At 52.6% G+C, this 22,220-nt stretch overlaps 1 protein-coding gene across 1 annotated transcript; it reads right to left on the bottom strand.

Moving 5' to 3' along the window:
• Positions 1 to 1,313: 1,313 nt before the first annotated feature.
• IGFBP5 (insulin like growth factor binding protein 5) lies at positions 1,314 to 21,894 on the bottom strand. The gene is made up of 4 exons (XM_050899658.1): positions 20,965 to 21,894; positions 2,511 to 2,737; positions 2,214 to 2,333; positions 1,314 to 1,805 (listed from the first exon to the last, which is right to left on the bottom strand). Exons 1-4 carry the CDS (start codon positions 21,293 to 21,295, stop codon positions 1,674 to 1,676), a joined length of 810 nt encoding a protein of 269 aa, XP_050755615.1. The 5' UTR covers positions 21,296 to 21,894; the 3' UTR covers positions 1,314 to 1,673.
• Between the last annotated feature and the right edge of the window lie 326 nt (positions 21,895 to 22,220).

Below are 22,220 nucleotides of genomic sequence, written 5' to 3'. Positions count from 1 at the left end.
AACCAGCCTTAACAAAAATAATCCAAGACAAAACAAAGTGTAGGTTTAGGTTTTTTTTTCCCCTGGAGCAAACCACTTTTTTGGCTGTGAAGAAAAAAAAAAAAAAATCTCCATAGTTGGTCTTCCTAGTGGCGGCAAAGGGTGGTGAAGAGTTTTGACCCCGATCCCCCTATCCCCACACAGGGATGCTTCAGTCTGGACAGCAATGGAGTATCTGTGGGGTCGGCTCGGATGCAGCCCTTGGTGTTGGCGGGGCCCTGATCATGCAGGCACCGATGCTCCTCCGTAACTCGGCTCCCGTGCTTAGTCCAGCAGGTTATTATTATTGTCTGGGGGGGCAGCATCTCTCCCCCTGCTTACAGTTAAGCCCTCCAGATTGCAGGTTTCGAGGCGAAGTTTTGCAAGGAGGAAAAGCCACGTCCGTGCATACACACACGCACATGCACGCAGGTGACAAACACTTCCACATCTGGATGGACAACAGTTAAGAGTCCCGCTTGTCCAAAAAGATTTCTGACCTCCCGTTCGAGAGGAACTGGATGGAGAAGGATATCTTTCCTTTTTGGATGATCTCTTTTTGAAGTCCACAAATATTTCTGGGGGGAATATTCGTGCCGTTGCAGGAGCTGTGTTTCCCTCCCCGGCTCATCTCCAGACACGAAGCCAGCAGTCCCACTCCTCCTCCCGACGTGTTGAAATCTGCCTGGATCCAGGGTGGTCGTTTGAGACTGAAGTCAAATCAAATCGACTTGAGTGAGCCCCAGCGATGTGGGGAGGAGACTCCGGAGGACCGCAGTGAGGAGGGGGAATGCTGGTGGCCGCAAGGTTTTCTCTTGAGGCCCTTTAGAAAACAACTAGCTAACTCGGGGTGGAGGGGGGCCGGGGGAAATTAATCTGCCTGAAACCCGTACTGGAAAATCACCAACTCAGAGAGCTTCCTACATCGGGGTGGCCTCTGCTCACAGCAGGGGGCATAGGCAGCATTGGGGAGAGGCGCAGGGAGGCGCGGGACGGCGGAGGGGCCGCGGCTGGTTTGTCTCTGTCTCTGTCCTTTCCTTGCTGAGTCCTTGTTGTCAAGAGGCTGCTGTAGATTCCGAGTCCTCAGTTTCGTCAGGGTTTGTTTTTCTCTCTTTTCTCTTTTCTTTTCTTTTCTTTTTTTCTTTTCTTTTCTTTTCTTTTCTTTTCTTTTCTTTTCTTTTCTTTTCTTTTCTTTCTTTTCTTTTCTTTTCTTTTCTTTTTCTTTTCTTTTCTTTTCTTTCTTTTCTTTTCTTTTCTTTTCTTTTCTTTTTTTCTTTTCTTTTCTTTTCCTTTTTTCTTTTCTTTTTTTCTTTTTTCTTTTCTTTTTTTCTCTTTTCTTTTCCTTTCTTTCCTTTTCCTTTCTTTTCTTTCCTTTTCCTTTTCTTTTCCTTTGTCTTTTCCTTTGTCTTTTTTCTTTTCCTTTCTTTACTTCTTTCTTTCCCTTTCTCTTCTTTTCCTTTTCCTTCCTTTCTCTTTTTTCTTTTCCTTCCTTTCTCTTTTTTCTTTTCCTTCCTTTCTCTTTTTTCTTTTCCCTTCTTTTTTTCTTCTTACATGAGATGAAAGGAATCGGAGTCCCGGGGCACAGGGAGGTGCGGAGGGGAGGGTGGAAGGGAACCTGGGTAGGTAGTGATGGGATGGAGGGAGGGGATGCGACTTCACTCCACGTTGCTGCTGTCGAATGCGTGGCACTGCAGGTCTCCGCTCAGGTAGTCAGTCCCCGGCAGCTTCATGCCGTATTTGTCCACGCACCAACACAACCCACGCTTCCGGCCTCGGGAGGGCTTGCACTGGGGAGACACCCAAGGGCAGAGATCAGGAGCTGGCCACCAGATGCCGTGTGGCTCCCTCACTCTAAGGATCAGCATCCGCCCTGCGCTTTGCCCCTTTCACCCCAGTGATGCAATCCCCTGGGTAGAACCTAGCTCCTGCTCTCTGCTTTCAGCACATCTCCATCCCCACTGCTACCCCAGCCCAGGGCTCTCTGCCTTTGCCTCCTCCCACACCAGCTCCTTCAGGATGCTTGCCTCAGGCCGGATGGCACTTGGAGCCATCATCAAGGCCACCCACCACCAACTGTGCCTGGAGATGCTCACAGCAACCTCCCCACCAGCCCAGTAGAGGAAAAACCTCCATCCTGTCCATCCAGGGCAGCAGACCCTCTCTGGGTGGGAAGCATCCCTCCATGGGGCTCTTACCTGCTTCCTCTTGTAGAATCCTTTTCGGTCACAGTTGGGCAGGTGGACAGCGCGGGGGACCATCCGCTGGCTGCTCTTGAGCTCCTGCAGGGATGCCTCCATGTGCCTGCGGCAGGGGCCCTACGAGCAGGGAGAAGATGGAGTGTGAGAAGGGGAGCACCCTGCAGCAAGCCTCCAGCTGCAAATGCCCCCAGGTCCCCTGTCCCACCCCACCAGCACCTGCTCCCCAGGGGGGCAAAGCCCTCCCACAGCCCCCTGCCCATGGGAGCCCAACAGAGGGAAGGCGAAGGCACCCACCAGCTCAAACTCTTGCCGGAGCTCAGGGATGACAACGCGGGGGTGTGCTGTGTTCTCCGCCATGCCCACAAACTTGGCTAGGGTCAGCTTCTTCCGGCGGTCCTTCTTCAGGGCCTCAGCCTTGAGCTCGGAGAGGCGCCCATGCTTGGGTCGGTAGGCCTTGGGTGGGTAGGTCTCCTCTGTCATCTCTGACGTGGTCGGCTCCTCATGCTCTCGGGACTCCCGTTCTGGAAGGGAAGGAGTACCAAGCTGTCAGGTCTCCATGAGCTGACTGGGGCTTGCTTTTGCACAGAGAGTCTCCTGCCTGACCCCAGAGGACATCTTTGCACCAGGCAGGATGGGAACAAATGACCAAAGAAATCCCTTTCCCAGCTGCTGCCTACAGCCCTGGCTTTATCCTACTGTGTGGGACTTGGTATGGCTTTCATGGGACCCCCGAGCTCAGGACAGGAAGGTATCTGAGGGCATGGAAGAGCTGGGGGTCAGGATGGGCTCCTACATACAAGGCCACCATTGTTTGCAGTGTGTCAGTGGAGAAAGACTGGTGGGAGGGTTATTCCAAACCCAGAAAGGACCAGATGACACAAAAAGTGTGGCAGAGAAGCCCCTCTTTAGCCACAGTGAGAGGATCAAGTGACAAATTCACACCCCACCCCGCCTTGCAGATGCAAGAGCAAAAGCCAGGGATGCTCGAAGATGAGACAACTCCAAAGTCAAGGTCAATCCCACAGCAAAGCTACCACGAGGTTGGGCAGACACTTTGGCAGCGATGCCAAAGACGCTGCCAGGGACAAGTGCTGGGATCTCCAGGGTCCTCAGTCTGCAGCCCCATGCTCACGGGAGCGAACTGGTCCACTGGCACCCACCGAGCAGCCAGCAAAGCCCAAGATAACACACTGCCGAGCAGTGCTGCCTGACTGTAGCTGCCACCGATAGTACCGATGGCAAGGGAGGAGCACATTTAGGCTCTGCCCATGGCAGTTGCCTTTCTATACACCCTCTGGATCGCCCCAGCGTGACCTGTGCCGGCAGGATGCAGTCAGGAGCCCTGTGCGGTTATATATAGGAGAGAGCTGATGACAGTCTAAACTTAGATGACTTGTGACATTTAGTACAGCCACTGGAGTGAAAAAGGGTTATTTCTGGACTAAATTTGAATAGAGTTTAAGGCTCCTGAGGCTCCCGGTCTCCCAGACCCTGGTTCCCAGCAGCCCTGCACTGATGCCAGGTTTGTGCTGGGGCCAGCGGGCAGGCACGGGGGAACCCACCGTGGCAGGAGGAAAAGCATGAGAGCAGCTGAAATCCCTCCCTGCACAGTGTCTCCCGCGACTTCAATGCCAGTGAACCCGGCTTACCCCTCCTGCAACCCTATGGTGAAGATAGCAGGGCACTAATTTTGCCCCTCCTTGCAACATCACTGTTGGGACAAAAGAAAAAGGCTCAGGATGAAAATAAAAGTGGATAAACCGCCCCTCAACAATGCAAACAGGAGTCTCCCTGCAGACCGGCTGCTCCCTGGAGCCCAGATGCACCCCAGGGGGGAGGAGGACGGCTCTGCCCCACCAGGCTGCCCAGGGGTGCCCGGGGGATGCCTGGCGAGGGGGGACAGATGCGCTGCTCAGCGGCAGATGGCAGCACCGGCCTGTCACACCCCCAGCCAGGTGGCCTTGGAGGTGGCCGAGGGGACAGGCTGGTCGCTGGGCCCCCAAGCCTGCCATGGCTATTGGTCTCCTCTTCCTCCTTGCCAAGGCGGACCTGCCCTCTCCCAGCAAAACTGGAACGTTTTCCACAGCCACTCATTTATTAGAGCAGCTTTTTTTTTTTTCCTCTTTCCACAAGAACAGAGCTGGGTCAGCATCCCAGACTCAGCACTTTCCTAACTGCCCATAGCAATGTAAATAACCCCATGCACCATCCCCAGGACTAGCACGTATCCCCAGGATGGGATTCTCTTGCCATTTTGCCCCATGATGCTTATATGTTTGGGTTTTTTTTCTTGCTGCAGGACTCAAAGGCCCCCACAGGTTGGGGCTCCTCTATTATAAGAGGATGACAGAAAAGGGATAGGGAGAAATTGATTAAATTGGGAATGATCTTGTCCCCCAGGAAATGACACTGTACAAGGTGCAGTAGAAAAGCATCCTTTGCCACAAAGGTATTGCGGCAATCCGAGGTCCAAAAGGAGACCGGAGACATCTGCAGAGACTAAGCCCTCCCACGGCAATGAAACACTCTGTGACCTGTCCCAGGAATTCCATCTGGCGCTGACTGCCAGGGCTGGACATGGCAGAGCCAGGGCATCTCCCTGGGCTGCCCTACAGTAATTAAGGGAAGGGGAGGATTCACACCGGCACAGGCAACCCTGCAATAACGCAAGAGGGGCACAGCTCATTACCTCTGCAATAACAAATATGAGAAGCACAGCTACCTGGGCAAGCCTAAAATAACAAACAAATGGGACAAGGCAGTGAGGATTCAGTCAGAAAAACAGCACGGGGTGTCCAGTCCCCGGGTCTCATGGTACAATGGGTGTTTGCAGCGGCTCAGCCTGCTCAGACGGTCAGCAGCTTCAGCCTCTGCAAACACCTTATTTCTCTGCTTCCTGCAAGCTGCCAGCCAGCCAGAGCGGGCTGGGAGCTGGGACAATATGGAGCCCTTTTGGCAAGGGGAGATGGGAGCCACAGGAGCCCAGTGCTCTGCAGAGGGAGCCGAGGGCTGGCGTGCACTGAAAGCTGCCCAGCTCCCAGCCCAAGTCCAGTGCTTCCTGCAGGGCTGAAAAAGCACCTGAAACTCACCCCCTTCGCCCTCCCTGGCACACACGGGACCCTGCTCAAGTAGTGATACGACAAAGGATGGCTGTGGTGGCACTCCTCCGTCTGCTGCTCAGCAGTGGTGTCTAGTTTGGGTCTTTATTTCCCAGTGAGAACCCCATGGATGCCTTGGAGGGATCCCTTTCCTCCACCCTCTGATGTTTTTTATAGCCTCATTTCCTTCAGCAACAGGACTGAAGCAGTCTCTGCTCATGCACTCAACTATCTGTTCCCTAACTTGATACTAACAAGACAATTTTGACAAACTGAAGGGCAGAGGTCTCTCTCTGACACACAAACTCCTGACAAGGTCTAGGCAGCTGGTGAGGGACCTTCCTGGTGCCAACGCAAGAGGGAAAGGCAGAGCTGGGGCAGGCAGCACCCACGCAGTCCCTGCACTTCACCTCCTGGCTGGCTCATCCACATCAACCTGCAGCCACCCGCTGCAGCTGGGACCAGACACCCACGTCAGCATCTCCAGAGCCCCTGCACCCACCTGCCCATCCTCACCCACCAGCTCGTTCGTTAACCTCCATCTGCCACTCCGGGGCTGGCTCATGGCAGGCAGCGCTGGCACCACTGCATCTCTGGTCCCGAGGAGACACTGGTAGGAGCAACACCCAGTTTCCCCGAATGAGCCCTAATTGTGCCTGTCTGAGACTCACGAAGGAGGCTGGAGTTCCTCCTCCCTCGCTGTCAGGATCTGGCCTGCTGCACAGCCCCTTCCCACCTACTCCCATCCGCCTTGCCAACCCGGTGACTGGGTTTCCAGCAGGCGGCTGTTTGCAGAGGCAGAGCATGCTATGTCTCCATATTTCAGCTATGGGCACAAGGCATAGGCAGGAAGGCCCTACTCACCGTGTCCCCAGCCGGGGGACAGTGGGAAGCAGGAGGTGGGTGGCTCTCACATCTCCATCCCTTCTCCCACTCCTCAGGAGGAGCTGACCTCTTGGCAGAGGTCCCAGGCTTGCTGGCCACACAGAAGAATGACATTGCTGGCCAAGCCAAGGACGCCTGGCTAGCCTGGAGGTGAGACCTGGGCTGTAGTCACCTCAAGGGGATGCTGACCCTACAGTCAAGGCAGGAGACTGAACTCAACTCAGAGCCACCCCATGGCTTTGTGTCTGGCCTGATGCTGCGGTGCCCATGGAGAACCCAGGGAAAGAGGGGCAAGCATCTGGAGATGCTCCTGACACAAGTCAGGCCAGAAGGCTGTGTTGCTGATGTCCTAATTCAAGCAGGCTCCCATGAGCCCTGGGAGGCAGAAAATACCCACAGCAGAGCATGGGCTGTCCTCTGCCCCGGTGCTGAGGGCTTAGTGCCCTCTCCCCGCTCCAGGCTGGCCAGAGGGAGCTCCCTGTCAGGAACCATTTCCAGCCCTTTCACCCTGCCCCTACAGAAGGGACATGGAGTAGCAGAATACCAGGCAGAGTTTCTGGGAAGCTGCAAATTGCTCCTGTCCGGCTGCCTGCTGTCCTTGACAAACATCACCCAGAGCAGCCCGCACACCTTCCTACACCTGGGCCAAAACCCAGTCTGGGTGCTTCTGTGCTCCAGACGTTTTGGACGTGTGAGGTCCCCACGGGGGGGGTGTGGGGGGGTGTGGGGGAACACCGCCTCCCTGCTTGCTGACATTACAGAGAGGAGTGGGAAGCTTGTTCCAAATGGCTAGGAGGCTTGAATTTTCGTAACACATTTTCATCAGTTTCTGGCAGGAAGGTAGGAAAAGTATCTATTGACTGGTGCTGCTAATGATCCGTGCTTGTTACATCCACAGCCCACTGCTAGGGGACTTGCTGTCCTGTTCGAAAACCCCCCAAAAAGCCACATGCGCCTAAGAAGGACAAGCACAACCTTGCTCAACAGCCTCTTGATTATTATCATGATTATTATTATTTAAGGCATGAGCACTAGCATAATACACCACTTTTAAGGAGGAAGGTGTTGGAGAAAGACTTAATGGGGATCTCAGTTAAGCCTCCAGCATAGGAACGACAGCAAATGTCACTGGTGGAGACCATGAGAAGTTGCCCAGTCCTTCCTTTGCCCCCAAACTCGGCCATCTCTGTTCAGAGGTGCTCATTGCAAGATGGAAATTAAGGCTTACATTACCCAGGGCTGAAACATCGCTGCTTAGAGAGCAGCAAGTATCTCCCACTGAACAGTGCAGTGCAACAGTGCACAATGTCTCTGCTCTCCACTGGGGAAGGATTTACTCCCATGATGAAGAGCCACCTCCCAATATTCCCATGAAGGGAATATCCTCAGCTGCAGGACTTCACGAGTGACCCCCCCCCCGGCTTTTCCAACGGGCTCCTTGTGATTTTGGGCGCTGGTGGCAGCTGTCTTTGGAGGACCCCAGTTTCTGTCCCATCACCACTTACAACAACATGGCATTTTCCAAACCTAGCTGGGTGATCTCTGACATCTTGGCTTTCTTTTTGGGGAGAGGGACAACATTTTGGGATCAGACACCTAGGCAGCCGACGCTGGTGACAGAGAAGGGAAAAAATTTACGGGAGAGGCTGGGGGAGAGAGGGAGGGATTTTTCTGCAGTTCCCATTGATTGGAACCCCGAAGCACTAATCAGAGCCAGATCCAGACACTCCCTGCAAGCTTCACCCATAACAACAGCTCCCCAGCACAAACAGCTGCAGACTCCTATCTACAGCGGCTCAATTATCTGCCCAGCCCCACGCCGGCTTCTTACGTCTTCCTGCTGGACTTTACACGCACACGCAGGCAGAGGCAATGATTGCTGAAATCAATGTTTGTCTTCTTCCCTGTACCTGCTGGAGGGACAGGATCCTCCCATTTCTCCTTCCTCCCCTATCCTTTATGGTACTGGTTCTTGCTGGGCAATGCAGAGAAGCTTCCCTGGGCTCCTTGTGGCTGGGAGAGAAGGAACATCGGTGCTCCCCCTGAAAACAGCTTTTGCACTTGCAAATCACGTTAGAGATGTATCTATTTTTCTTCAGATTGGGTCTTATACAGGAATTCTGTGCTCAGGTCCCTGTGCATTTCCCCCAGCTGCCCTCCCCACTTGTCCCTGCTCCAGAGGAGGGGACGTGCCTGACCTACACTGAAACCTCCTGGGATGGGCAGGCAAGTTCCTCCCCAGCCTGGACTTGCACCTGTGACTATGACAGGAAAATAAAAATCCCTCCCTCCTTGTCAGCACACAGGGACAGCCGCTGTGTTTGCATTCCCAAAATGCAGGCAAGGAAGGGATAATGAAGGCAGGAAAGAGATGCAGAGCAAGGAGGGTCATCTCATCTCGCGCCCTTTGGCAGCTGGAGAGCACAACTGAGCAACAGCATTCCCGAGCTCCCCAGAGGCCGCCGGGATCACCCCAGACAGAAGGGAGCTTTCACCGCCCTAATGAAGAACAGCTCGTTTATGTTCCCGTCGCAGGCACAACCCCCCCGCATGGTGGTGAACAACCCCCAGCCCCTCGTCACAGCCCCGTGGGGGTGGGCAGCGGAGCCAGCTCAGACGTGATGCCTAGGGCCGGGGTCACTGCTCCGGACCACCGCCCCGGTGAAGTCACGCAGTGATCTCAGGCGGCCGCCCAGCCCGAGGCCATCTGGCACTGACCGGAGGACGAGCAGCCAGGGCCGGGGATGCAGGCTCCAGCTAGTCCCTTTGCTAGCCCAGGGCGTTGGCTGCCAGAGAGCCAGCTGCAGTGTGCCTTGGACTTTCGACGAACTTTTGTGTTTTGGTGGGGACTCGATGGCAGGCCAGCGCGGCCGCTCTGGTGGCGACTGGTGAGGGAGCATGCTGGTGGTGCTCGCAGGTGATGAGAGACTGGGAGGAGACACCACACACTGAGAAGGACAGAAAAACAGCAGCCCTGCTTGGACTGCCACCCCACCTCCCCCCAAGTCCCAGCAATGCGCAACAGGCATTTACGACAGATCTGTGTCAAATAACGCCTGTCTGCTAACACAGAGGTGTTGGGGCTTCGCTGGATGGCTCAACTCCATGTCTAAGTCATTGCAGAGATGCTGCACCCTCCAAATTGTGACCAGCCCCATCATTTGGCTTGGGCGCCGATTTTAGGGTGGAACAACATATCTCTGGAGGCTCCAGTCTCTCCTCCTGTGACTCCAATGGTCTCACTTAGGCCTCCAAAGGTCTGAAGTTAAGAAAGATAAATCCCACTCAACCCTAGGTTAAGACTTATCTCCATTTTATTAAGCCAAGGCCCAGTACGATGCTTGGGAACAGCTCAGGAATACCTGAAGAGCCCCGGAGAGTGGGGATGGATGTCAGAGGGATGTGCTACACTGTGGCCTTTTTTTTTTTTTTTTAAGTTATTGTTTGGGCTTTGCTGAACTAGCCTGGAAGACCAGCTCTTTCTCAGGAGATTTGTGTCTCCTCAGCAGAAACCGGCGGATGCAGATTCTGCTGCATCAGCCAGGGCTCACCTGCAGAGCGTGAATATCAGGTGCTTGGGCTGCCCCCAGGTTCACATAGGATTCATGGGAAAGGGAGATCATTGTTCTGATGACCTCGGTGTCCTCATACAGAGCTGGATGGGGGAGAAATGCAGCTCAGCATGTGGGAAAGGAGCTCTCAAGAGAACCAGCTCATGTTTTGGTCTGCTCGGGAAGTGCAGGGCCTATCTGTAGGAATGGATCTCTGGGTCAGCACCACTTCTCCATGGTGCCAGCAAGCGCTGCGGAGGTGGGAGAGGTACGGCTATGGGAACTTGAACCATAAGGAAGGATCTGCGTTGCTGTGTGCCAAATGATACTTTCCTGAGCTGCCCTTCCTTGCTGCAGCCACAAAATAAAACTCCCTGGCAGCAACTCTCTAGAGCAAGGAGAAAAGCAGGTTTAGAGATGGGGAGCTCCATGATGTAAGCTCCTTCCCTACATGTTGCTAGCTGTTAGTTCAGCAGGCTCCAAGCGTCTATGCTGTGCTGGAAGAGCCAAGCTTGGGCACCTGCTGGAGGGCTGGGCTGGTTCTGACCTGGGATGTACAAGCAAGGACTGGGACTCACTGTTGTCTTTGACCTATCTCTTTCTTTCCAGAAAGCTCCTAAATCTGGCTACGATCAGTTCTCAACAGAGGCTTGGAAGCTAGCAATGCATATACAGGACACACCAAGTTCAGGTGAAGGTCTGGGCCTGTGGTGGACAGGCAGTGTGGCCAGAGACTTGGGGTTCCCAGCAACAATCATTTCAGTGCAAGAGGGAACCCAAAATGTCTAACCAGTGAAAGAGTTGGGAAACTTTCCAGAGTTTCTCCCTCCAGTAAGTTGATGAACAAACATCCACCCATTACAATTAAATGATGCTGACGTGCGCCATCTTGCAAAATTGCAGGCACTCTGTTTCTAGATAGCTGCTTGCATCAGCCTGACATTTCCTGAACAAAGTTATCTTCCAGGGAACTGAACTGGCAAGTGGAGGGGAAGGAAGTATTTCAGGATTAGATTTACATCAAGAAGCTCCCGTTGCTGATGTACTGATGATAGGAAGATAAAACATATTACCTTCATATCATCTGGAGACTACAAATGTTCCCCATTCCATATACTGAAACTGCAGAAGAAGCTGAGAGCTGAATTGAAGAATGACCCAGAGAAATCTAAATACATCATCTTTCAATATCATAGTGACCAAGACATACTTTTCCTTCCTGGAAAGGATGAAATCATTCAGTCTTTCTTAGCCTTGCATCTTTTCCAACAAAGCCACCCTAGCGGCAGATTCCATCGGTTGTAATAAAGGCGGCAAAAAACCCACCAGTCTGCCAAGGACCTAAGAGCAGAAAAGAGCAAAGAAGGAAAACTCAGGGAAGAAGACTGCATAAGTCTCTGCCTAACTGACAGTAAAGGTGAAGAAAATCTAAAGTAGCTCCTGACAAGCATGATTTAATTGTTTATCAGCAGTTTCTCGGTGGGGTTTATCTGTGGCAAAAAGACAGGAAAACCCTTCCTAGAAAACAAACATATTTTCAGGTCTTCTGAATGAAAACAAAAGGACATGAACTGCTCATCTGGCCACCAGGTGGGAAGGCATCACCTGAAAAAAAATCTTGCTATGTCTTTAGGAATGAAGGAGGTGTGATGGGTTGGAAGAGAAGCCTAATAGCATCCATCAACTATCATTATTGTATGGGAAAGAAAGGGACAAGGAGGACTTTTTCAGATGGAGGTTGCTCAACAGCAGTGGTGGAGGAAACGTCACAAGGGAGGAAGAGTAGGTAGCTTTGCCCCCTTGGACTATGTGGGGCTTGTCTCCAAAACTCAGCTGAAGGCGGGTGTCAATGTACACAAGATGTTAAGAAACCTGGACTTCAAAGCAGGTTGCTGCCAGGATGCTGATACTATTTTGATCACTGAAACCCAAACGTGACAAATCATAGTAGAGCCAGGTACTAAGAAGGCCTTAGAAAGAGAACCATAACCAGGAAGACTGTTGCTGGCAGCCATCAAAAGCTGGGATGTCACTGTGGATATTGTGGCATTTTACCCTGAGAACAATGTGCAATTAAGAGGAAACCTCTATATTAAAGGAGATGATCCCGAGAAGAGGATGTCCTACCAGAGATGTAGCCACTACAATTTATGCTAAGCTTTCTGGCCTGCTTATGGATGAACGTGGCTTTTGCCTTTTAGTCAGGGTTTTGAATCTGATTTGGTTTCATACTGAGCAGCAGCTTTTAACAACTGGCCTACTGGAACTGAACCTGGGAGAGGCTGCTCCCACTGGAGGCTGGTGGTCTCCATCACAAGATCCATCCTCACTTACGTTATTGAGGGTCTCTGTCAGCCTCAACAGCAGCCAGTAACTGGAAAAGCCAAGAAAGCCAAATCCTTTGCCTGCCCCAGAGAGAGGTGAAGGCACATCAGGTGGAGTCTGGAGATGCACCTGTGTCAGGTGCTGGATGAGAACTGGTCCAACACCACAAGTATTTCAGGCATGCAGCTGTGATTGCAACCTCCAGCCTAGTCTGGATTAATTTCTAGGCCTTCAGCCTGACTTTCACAGCTCTGCCTTAAGCCAGATGGAAACGATCTGTGAGATCATCCATTGCTCATCTCTGTGTCAGCACCAGATGACACATCGTCACATGTACCGTCCGACCTGACTTTTACGAGCTCTGAGTGATGAGATTTCCACCTCTGCCCTGAGGACTCCTTTCTACTTTCTTAATGGCTCCTTCTCTCAGAAAGCCTTCGCCTGGAGTAGGCCTGGCCATTATTTAATCTCTCAGTCCACCTAAGTAGTACCACAAAAAAGTACCAGAAGTTTGATGTTCACACTCTGACAATATTGATAAGGAGAAACTTGCCCAAGCTTGATCCTAACGGATGACTCTTGCCTCTCCTAGCCATTTCTCTCCCTGCACTGTACCATTGCATACACTAACCAATTTCCTTTGGTCCAACACAATGCAAAGATGCTTTTCAATGTTAAAAAATATCACAGGTCCCTTGATGGAGCAAAGGGTGCAGACCTCCATTTTGGGGTCTGAAACTCCAAGAAACACAACTAATCACTCTTTGCCACAGGTCTGGAGCCTTTCTGGAGTGATAAAATCCCTGTCGCACTTCGTTGTTTTTCCTGCAACCTCAAGCTGCCTCTGCTATTACAAAACCAGATAACGGAACGCTTAAATGGTTATGAAATGATGTGGTAAAATTTCACCCATTTCTGCTATTTCTTCAGGAAAGCAGGAGTCACAATTGAAAGCAAAGTGACTGTCACTTTGTGTTTAGACATTATTAAGATGTATGAAGACATACATGTAGCTGTGGCAGCACCATAATTGACTGCTGGACAGGTATAAGACGTGCAGTCCCTCCCTAATAAAACTTTTTTTCTTTTCCAGCATCTCCTTTAAATTAAAATGTGAAAGCCAGGTTCCAGAGTTGTTCACTGACTTATTTAATTACTAGATTTTCATCAGTAGTCTGATGCATAACATCTGATTTCTTAAGCATGAATAATAAATGGGTCTGTTGTTTTAATTGTCTTCCAAGGATGAATCCTATCTGAATTTGGAAAAAGAAAATATTTCTACCAGTTTTCTACAAAAAGAATTATGACTATTGGCCAACTTTGCCCCCAAAGTTACCTTTAAGATACGTTCCCTCTCTTGTTTAGCTAGGGGATAATTTCCTTAAGTATCTGTCAGGATTACCTTCTTGCCCTTAAATAGCAACCAGACCAGTTATCTCCATCAACATAACAATTATCTCCATCAGTGAGCCAGCTGTGTCCATCCAACAAGCAAACAAACCAAATTGCAATAACAGGCCTCAAGGCAGGCAGCTGCTAAGAGCTTTCCAATCCTACTAAAGCCAACAGTGTCTTTGGCTTTGGCCTCATAGTCCTTCGAGGACTGAGGTGGCTGGCTCCCATGAAGGGGATTACGTGCCTGAAAGCCTATGATGCTCTGGGCCTAGCGAAAAGGTCCTCAACATCTTGCAGGATCAAGCCCTGCCAGGCTAATAGGGAATGATGTGCCAGTTTGCTGTGGGGGGTATTGACACCCCATTTCCACATTCTATGTGAAAGAGGCAGTACCAAAAGGGTGGAGGCACACATTAAAATTATAGGAATATCAGAGGGGTCTGGAGAATGAAGGCAATAGTGAGATCAAGGCTTTATGCAAACACACACAAGAAGTGCCCACTGACTCCACAGGTATAAATTTAAGATGCCTCCTCAAGGTTTAGCCTGTTGACCAGAGTCTCTCTGCAGCCAGGGAGGCTTGGACCTTCCTGCAGGCATAGCTTAAGGCAGCTGTGGTCTCCCAGCCAGAAGCTGATGGTTAAAAGACATGGACTGATGGGCAGTTAGCACACTTGTCTTGGAAACATCATAAACAGACAGGAGATCCACTAAAACATGCTGAGAAATGGCTTCCTTTAGAGCAAATTTGCCCACATCAAACCACTGAGAGTCCCAAATTTCTGCAAACATATTACGCTGGCTTCCGCTGGGATTAACTGTGAGCCGTGGATTGACATAAACACTAAGGGGTCCCCTCAGATCACTAGCATCAAAGAGCCACCTCAAAAACAACATCTTGCTGAGAGTTGCCTTGGCTACACAGCTGAAAGAATAGAGTGTCTCGTGGGGGTTGAGTGGTGAGAGGATGGGGGATTTCACTCCTTCATTACCAGATGCGACGCGGCCCTTCCCAGATGGGCAGAGGCATCAAGCATGACCCATGCCCAGTGATCTCAAATGGGCAGCCCCGGGGTCCGGGAGTGCTGGCACAGCTACCACTCCGCTCTGTGACCCACAGGCAGCCCCTGCACATCGCCCCAGGGAGACCTGGCGTGGAGGCTCTCGCTAAATGGAACTGGGGGGTCCAGGTCTTAGAGGATCGCAGCACATGGGCCAGGCTTCCCTCTCCTCCTTGCCAGCAGAGCCTCCTCGTGCTTTTGGCTATACCTGTCCTGAGGATAAACAGATAATATCTATCTTTTTACCTGTAAAAAATCTCCTTACAAATGACTAGGTGGTTATTATGCTGGCTGCCAGTGAGTTCACCCAGGCCAAACTCTTTGGATCGTCTTTGACCTCTGCATGTACCATGTCTTCAGGTCCTGCTGCTTCCTCCTCAACACTGGAGGTTGTTTCTCCTGCCCTCAGCTTGCCATATTTCAGCAAATTTGCCACCTTTTCCCAATTCAGTTCTTCTTTCCCACTTTCCCAAAGGCCAGTTGTTGCTGCCTGGGCAAAGAGAAATTTGCAGGGTCCCAGTGCACTCAGTGCCCCTGGCACCATCTCCTCTACCAATGCCACCAGGCACCACTGCCCTCCGCAGGTGTCCTCCAGCCCTGGCATGCGGCAGGAGGATCGGCTGCCCTCTGCAAGCCACAACCTATCCACACCTTCACTGGGATGTCTCCTGGGGTATTTAACTAAGGTAGACTTAGTCCATCCAGAAAATACAACCCACCTCCAAACACAGGGGAGTGAGTTCGGATCCACACAGCTGGCTGGGAGGAATATCTTGCCTCTATCTCCTTCCTTGCCTCCCCTTGTTTGATATGCTCACCTGCTGCACCTCATTTCTCAGCCCTCAGTGGGAGGATAGGGTAGGCTGGTCTGTACACCAATATCTGATCTTGATGGCAAAATACCGATGTGCCAGTCATAAGCAGAACCACTGCACCTAAGAGAGGTTTGTCTGTGCTGCCTGGAAACTGTTCTGCCTCCAGAGACAAAAATGCTCCGTGTGTGTGTTTGCACACATTAAATGTTTGTGCAGGCGTGCGTGGGCGTGTGAACACGGGTACATGTGTGCGTATGCTCACATGCATATCTTCCTTGTGCACATTAATCCTGCTGCTCTGCAGCCCACATCGTGGGGCAGGTGTGTTCCAGCCAAATTCTGCTTTTGTTTATGTCCGACCTTGAATTTGCACTACTAAGTGCTTGGTAAAAAAATAGGCAGGATTTGCTGTGCCACGGGCCCTTTTATCTCCCCTGTGACTTAGCACAGGTGAAACAAGCTGCAACTGTTCTTAGCAGCTTGCCCCGCTGAGCAGAGGAAGATGAGCCCCAGTGGGGCTGAGGTTCCTGCCCCCCTTCCCAGACTGCTCCTAGAATTTCCAGTTTGGGTGAAGAATGCTGGGAACAGCCACCGCTATAACAGCTCCTGCAGCTGCTCCTAAATCTGCGACACCTTTTGATCCAGTGTGGATAAAACTTCCAGCGGACGTTAGGAGGAAGCAGAGCACCGCACTCCATGCGAAGCAGCGCCTGCTCACTGCTTCTCCTCCTCTCCTTCCTGCCCGGCTGCCCTGACACACGTGTGCCAAACTACGCGACCAAAAGAAACCAGGGGCTGTCCCAAAGCTGGCACAAAACGTACCCGAGCTCTCCTACCCCTCTCTTCCGAGCCTGACGGGACACCTCACCCCACAGTCATGCAAACACTTCCAGTCGCACACAACTGTGCTCATGCCACCAACATGCCAAAGCCGCGACGGTCATCTGGGCACAGGATGTTGGTGCTTAAATATTGACATGAGGAGGCACACAGCCTTCCTCCAGCATCCCTCAGGTTTGCAGAGGCTCCCATTTAAGGCCAGCCCCTGTTCTCCGCTGCAGCAGCACAGGCTCTGGAGGGGCTCCCTTCGTTCACCTGGAGCGGGTCCAGGCTAACAGCGCTGCGCGGGAGCTCGGGACCAGCTCTATCACTCATGCACGCACGCACGCACGCACAGAGCCATGTCTTTTCTCCGGTGAACTCTTCTGGCACCCAGCAGGAATTTCATTTGTATCAACTACTTAATATTCTCGCTCCTTCCTTAGAAACCAGGCTGCAGAAAAATCTTTCCAGCCAAGGCCCCTCCTTTCCTGTTTGAACCAACCCATCCCTCCCTCCCCCGTACACACACCCCGCAGAAACCCGGCTCTCTTGCTGGCATCTGATGGATTTCACCCTCTTTTTTTTTTTTTTTTAATATATTGTTATTGTTGTTGAAACTTCAGATCAAAAGAAAAATGGAGATTTTCCTGTTTCAGATCCAAGGCTTTGCAGGCCTGTTGCTACTAGCTTTCGCCCTGACAGCTCAGGAGCTGCTTCGCACAAAGGACCTGCCGCTCACACCAGCCGGGTCCCTCCCTGAGCGACACATGTTCGCAAGCTGGCACATCCCATGCACCCTGCTCCCACGACCCCTGCCCTAACCCTCACCCTCGCCCCGGACCTCGGCGCGGGGCTGCCCACCTGCCCTGCCACGTCCGCATTGCTTGCCCTTGAAACCCCGCATCCCCGAACGGGGAGCAGAAGAGCGCGGGAAGGAGAAAGGCGGGGGGGGGGGGGGGGGAATATGTCGGGGAGGGATAAAGGACTGCACCGAACACGAGCCGCAGGAAACTTGGGCTCGGCAGCACTCCTCCTCCGCCTACTTCCAGCTGACGCAGCAAAGACGATTTTCTTAGGGCTAGTTCTGCAACCCCCCCCCCCCCCCCTTCCCCTCCTGGTTATCGTTGGCTCATGGTTTCGTGAGGAAACTTGCCAAGTCTTGCTCGCTTTCTAGAAAGAAGGCAGGAAAGAGAGAGGAGAAGGAAACATTTGACAACCTTTGTTTTTCCATGAGCCTTTTTAGGGCAGCAGGCTCCAATCTGTGCCCTCCGCTCCCCGGTGCTCGGCCTGACCTTGCTGTCTCAGCAGGAGGAAGTCTGGTGGGAGCACGGGGGAGAAAAATGGAAAGACGTGGTGTATTTCAAAGGAAACCTAAACAAAACAGAGAAAACCCAGAATCCTGCAGCCTGTGTCATAAATGAAGCTCATTCATGGTTTTTTACCAGGAACAGTCAATTACAGCCATGATGTTTGGCTTTCAGCAAAGGACAGTGTCTGACTGTTGTGCTGGGAAGGACGGCAGGGACCGTCCCGTCAGTACTTACACATCCGTCTACTTAAAACGAGCCTTACCAAAGCTCTCTAATCCCACACTTGCTTTCATTTCTGACCTCTCAGCAAACCAGGAGCACATCCTGCCCAGCAGCTCCGGCATTTCTTAGTACCGTTGTGCCCAGCTTACAGATGAGGAAACTGAGGCACGGCACCTGGAGCATCGTGTCCCCAGGCAAGACACGGTCTACAGGAGAGCCAGGACCGGCCTCCCAGGCTTGGGCTTTTGCAACACTGCTTGTTGCATCTCCACCTCGACTATAAGGAGGAAAGCATCTGCGATTTTAAACTCGGCCAGCACAAGAGCAGAAATAGATAGAAACGCAGTTTGATCTAGTCCTCGCTGCTGTCACATAGTTTATTTTGCAGAGTGCTGATTCTTTCTCAGCAGTTCACAGCTCAGGGCCAATTTTGGTCATTGACAGATCGGAGGGCCAGGCCAGCTTCCCCAGCGCACGGTCCCTGCACTGCTGGCCAAACTGGCAGAGGCCAGAAAGTTCAAGTCAAACTTCATTTCTTTCCTTGCCCCGTTGCTTAGAAACATGCCTATGAAAATATACTTTGTTCTCACACGCTACCAGTCGAATGCCAAGAGAGATTTTTCCCTCTCCCGTCCTCAGGAATTCCTGATTTATTTTTTATTTCTTTTTTGTAATCGCACAAATCTCAAGAGGACCCTGCCGGTCTCCCGTGGCTTCTTGCAGCAGCCTTTCCGATGCAGGCTCATCTCCTGGCTGCGAACAAAACCAGTCGAAAAGAGCCCCCTGCGGCGCTTGGGGAGTCCAAACTGGAAGTGCAGGTAGTGCCAGGGGGCTGGTTTTGCAACAGACCTGCAACATCTTTCCTATCCCTCTCCTTGTTCATTCAACGGGTGCTCCCCATCCCAAGAAAAACAGAAGCAGCGATATTATGAGGCGACCGGCCAAAGTTTTCATGCAAAGCACCTGCCAAAGGACCAGTTTCCTTGGGAAGAGCGAGGCAGGTGGAACGAAAGCGCCGAAGCTTTTTCGGGTGCCTTCGGTCTGCACGTGGCACCCTCGGCCCCACTCTCCCAGCTGCCGCTGCATTTCGGCTGCATAGCTTTGCCTTCCCGACCACACCGCCTGCCCCTGGCCGCGCACACACACGCGCAGAGTAAATAAACACCGGGGATGACGCGCTCCAGGATACTTCGCATAGCTCTGCTGCCAGCGGGTTATTGCCTGGCTTCCTGGGCTCCACAGCAGGAACGCGGCTCCTGGCTTCACCCTCCGCTCCCTGTGCAGGTCCCCTCCCAGCCCTTGCCCCTTCCAGCTCCCCTGCAGAAAACCAAGCTCAGCTTTGCTGTTTCTGGCTAATTTTAAGGGAGTTTGGACATTTGTTGTCATTTGAGGGAGGGGGGAAGTTATACACACAGAATTTGGTTTTGCTTGGAAGGATGGAGCGTAGCAACACAACCACTACCTGCAAGCAGCAAAAGGGAAAAGTAATAAAAGCATCAAGATCTTTAGGTGCTAGAAAGGAGAAACGGATTCCCATTGCGTGGGTATAAGCAGAAGCTTGCTAACAAGCAAAAATGACTTTTTCATGGACCAAAAAAAAGTGGGGGGGCTTGTTTCTGGGTTTTTTTTGCCAAGTGGTTCCCCAGTCCCCCGGACACACAGACATCCTCCCTGCCTCCCCTTCACGCCATGGCAGAAATACAGATGTATTTGGATGAATATAGGGAAAATGTCCTTGCACAAGCTACAGGATCCAGAAATGGGAGTTAAACGAGTGCCAAGCGAAGGAGCGCTTTCTTTCGTGCTTTTGTCACGTGCAAGGTGCAAACATTTCAGAAGCTTGGCTTTGCACTGCTGCTACCATGCCAGCCTTCATGCTTGCTTTTAACCTGTTCTTTCTGATTATTAGCAACACCATCATCATTTTTTGCAATCGCAGATTCCCTGTCCCTAATGCACCTGCTCTTTTCACCTCCCTGGGCTAAACCCCATTGCCCAACAAAGACATCCAGCAGCGGGCAGCCAGGAGGAGCAGGCTGCAACAATCGCAAGGAGAAAGTGGGAGGCTGAGCAACAAACCCTGGGGGTGGCTGAGGACTTTGGCGATGGGGCAGATGGTTGCAAGGAGGTACCCTGCCCTCCTCTGTATCTCCAGCTGCAGAGGCCAGCTCGAGCCCCAGAGCAAGGTGGAGGATATGGTGAGAGAACGGGGTCAGGGAGAGGGTGAAGACAGGGATGCAGGAAAGATGTAAAGGATGCCACTGGGGAAGGACTGGGATGCCGCTGTGACTAAGAGGGTGCATCTGCAAGGTGAGGGAAGAAACACTTTCCATTGGGGATGGGACAACCCAGAGGTGATGATGGAAGGAGGAGTGGGGGAGGCTATGAGATGATGCAACAGGAGGTTCAACCAGGGCATGGATGGAAAGAAGGATGTGAAAAGCGGCAGGGGGCATGGAAGAACAGTTATGGGATGGAAGAGTACTTGCAAAGACGGAAAAGCAGCTGGGGGGGTGGAAGAGCAGCCAGAAAGATGAAAAGGTAGCTGGAAAGGTGGAAAAACAGTAGAGGAATGGCAGAGCAGCCAGGGGAAGTGGTGGTGGTGGAGAAGCAGCCCAAAAAGATGAAAAAGCAACCGGGGGCTTGGAAAAGCTGCTGGTGGAGGGGGTGGGGAGGGAAAGGAATGGGGAAATAGCTGGAAAGATGGAAAAGCAGCCAGGGTGTGTGTATGTGTGTGTGAGAGAGAAAAATCAGTCAGAAAGATGTAAAAGTAGCCAGAAAGATGGAAAACTAGCCAGAAAGATGGAAAAGCAGCTGGTGGTGGTGGAGGGGAATGGAAGAGCAGCCGGGAAGGTGGAAAAGCACATGGTGGGGGAGGGGGGGTGGAAGAGCAGCTGGGGAGGGTGGGGATGGAAAAGCGGGCGGAAAGATGGAAAAGTAGCCGGGAAGGCGGAAAAGCAAGCGGGGGCATGGAAGAGCACCTGGGAAGATGGAAAAGCAGCCGGAAGGATGGGAAAGCAGCCGGGGGGGCAGGGAAGAGCAGCCAGTGGGAGGGAGTAGAAAAGCAAGCGGAAAGATGGAAAGGGAGCCGGAAAGGCGGAAAAGCAAGCGGAGGGGCATGGAAGAGCACCCGGAAAGAGGGAAAACGCAGCCGGGAGATGGCGGTGGGGTGGAAAAAGCAGGCGGAAAGATGGACAAGGAGCCGGCAAGGCGGAAAAGCATCCGGGAAGGATGAGGATGGGAGCAGCGGGGGTCACTCACCGGCCTTGGCTTGCTCGCGGTAGCTCTTCTCGCTGAGGCAGACGGCGGTGCCGTGGAGCAGGGCGTGCAGCGGCTTCTCCTCGCCCTGGCGCGGGAGGCAGCGGAGCCCGCGGGCGCAGCGCTCGGTGTAGACGCCGCAGGGCTGGCCGGCGGGCAGGGCGCAGGTGAGGCAGCAGCCGCAGCCCGGCTCCTTCACCAGCTCGCAGCCCAGCGGCGGCGGCGGGCAGAGCGACAGCGCCTTGCCGTCGCAGGGCTCGCACTGCACGAAGGAGCCCAGGCACCGCGACAGCCCCGGGCAGGCGCCCAGCAGCACCAGGAGCCGCAGCAGCATCGCGGCGGGGATGCTGCGGGACGGGGCGCGGGGGGCTGCCGCCGGCGGGGGGCGGGCGGCGCTTGCTTTGCGGTTGCCCCTTCGGGGGCAAAAAAATGAAAAATAAAAAATAGTAAAAAAAAAAAATTCAAAAAGGAAAAGGGACGGAAAGCGCAGCTTCTGCTTGCAGGCGCCCCACTCTGGGGTTTATTCTCGGGGTGCGAGAGCCTCCTGCTTTTCTTTTGGCGTTGGGAGAGGGGGGGCGCCTAGGTTTGCTTTTTGTCTTTTTTTTTTTTTCCTTTTTCTCCTTCTTTCAGCTTTTTCTCGCCTCGAAAGGGGGAATTCGCACCGCGATCCGCGGAAGCGCAAAAAGAGAGGGGGAGGGAAGGAGGGGGGAAAGGGAGAAAAGCCTGCAGGGGTTGCACAGCCTACAGGTTGCAAGGGGAGGCGTGGGGGAGCAGGGGGGTTTGGGGAGGTGGGACGGCGATTTCACACACACACGCACACACACACTCTTCCCAAAGGGCTGGGAGGAGGCAGGTTGGGAAGGGAGCAAAGTTCCTTGAAAACCAGTGTCCTGCTATTAATGCATCAAAGCAGTCAAGGGGGGGGGGGGGGGGGGGGGGCGGGGAAACGCAGAAGAAGGAAGAGGGGATGCAAAGCTCCCCTTCCTTCTCTCTTCTTCTGCAGGAGGAGAAAGTCTCTCCCGACGCAGCGAGCTGCTGGGAAGCTTGGTACGAAGCAAAGTTGTGTTTCGATCGGCTCTGTTCAACCCTCCCGCTTTCCTCTTCCAAGATTTGCAAAGGCAAAAAAAGCGGAAAAAAAAAGCCAAAAAAAGGCAAAAAAAGGAAAAAAAAAAAAGAAAAGTTTTCTGCAAAGTTGGAGTGTTTTGTTGCAAAGTCTGCAGAGGAGCGGCAAAAAACAGGGGGAAGGGGGAAAAAAAAAA

Source organism: Gymnogyps californianus, chromosome 7 (assembly GCF_018139145.2).
Source record: "Gymnogyps californianus isolate 813 chromosome 7, ASM1813914v2, whole genome shotgun sequence".
NCBI classification, from domain to species: Eukaryota; Metazoa; Chordata; class Aves; order Accipitriformes; family Cathartidae; genus Gymnogyps; species Gymnogyps californianus.
This window is presented reverse-complemented; position numbering and strand designations above follow the sequence as displayed.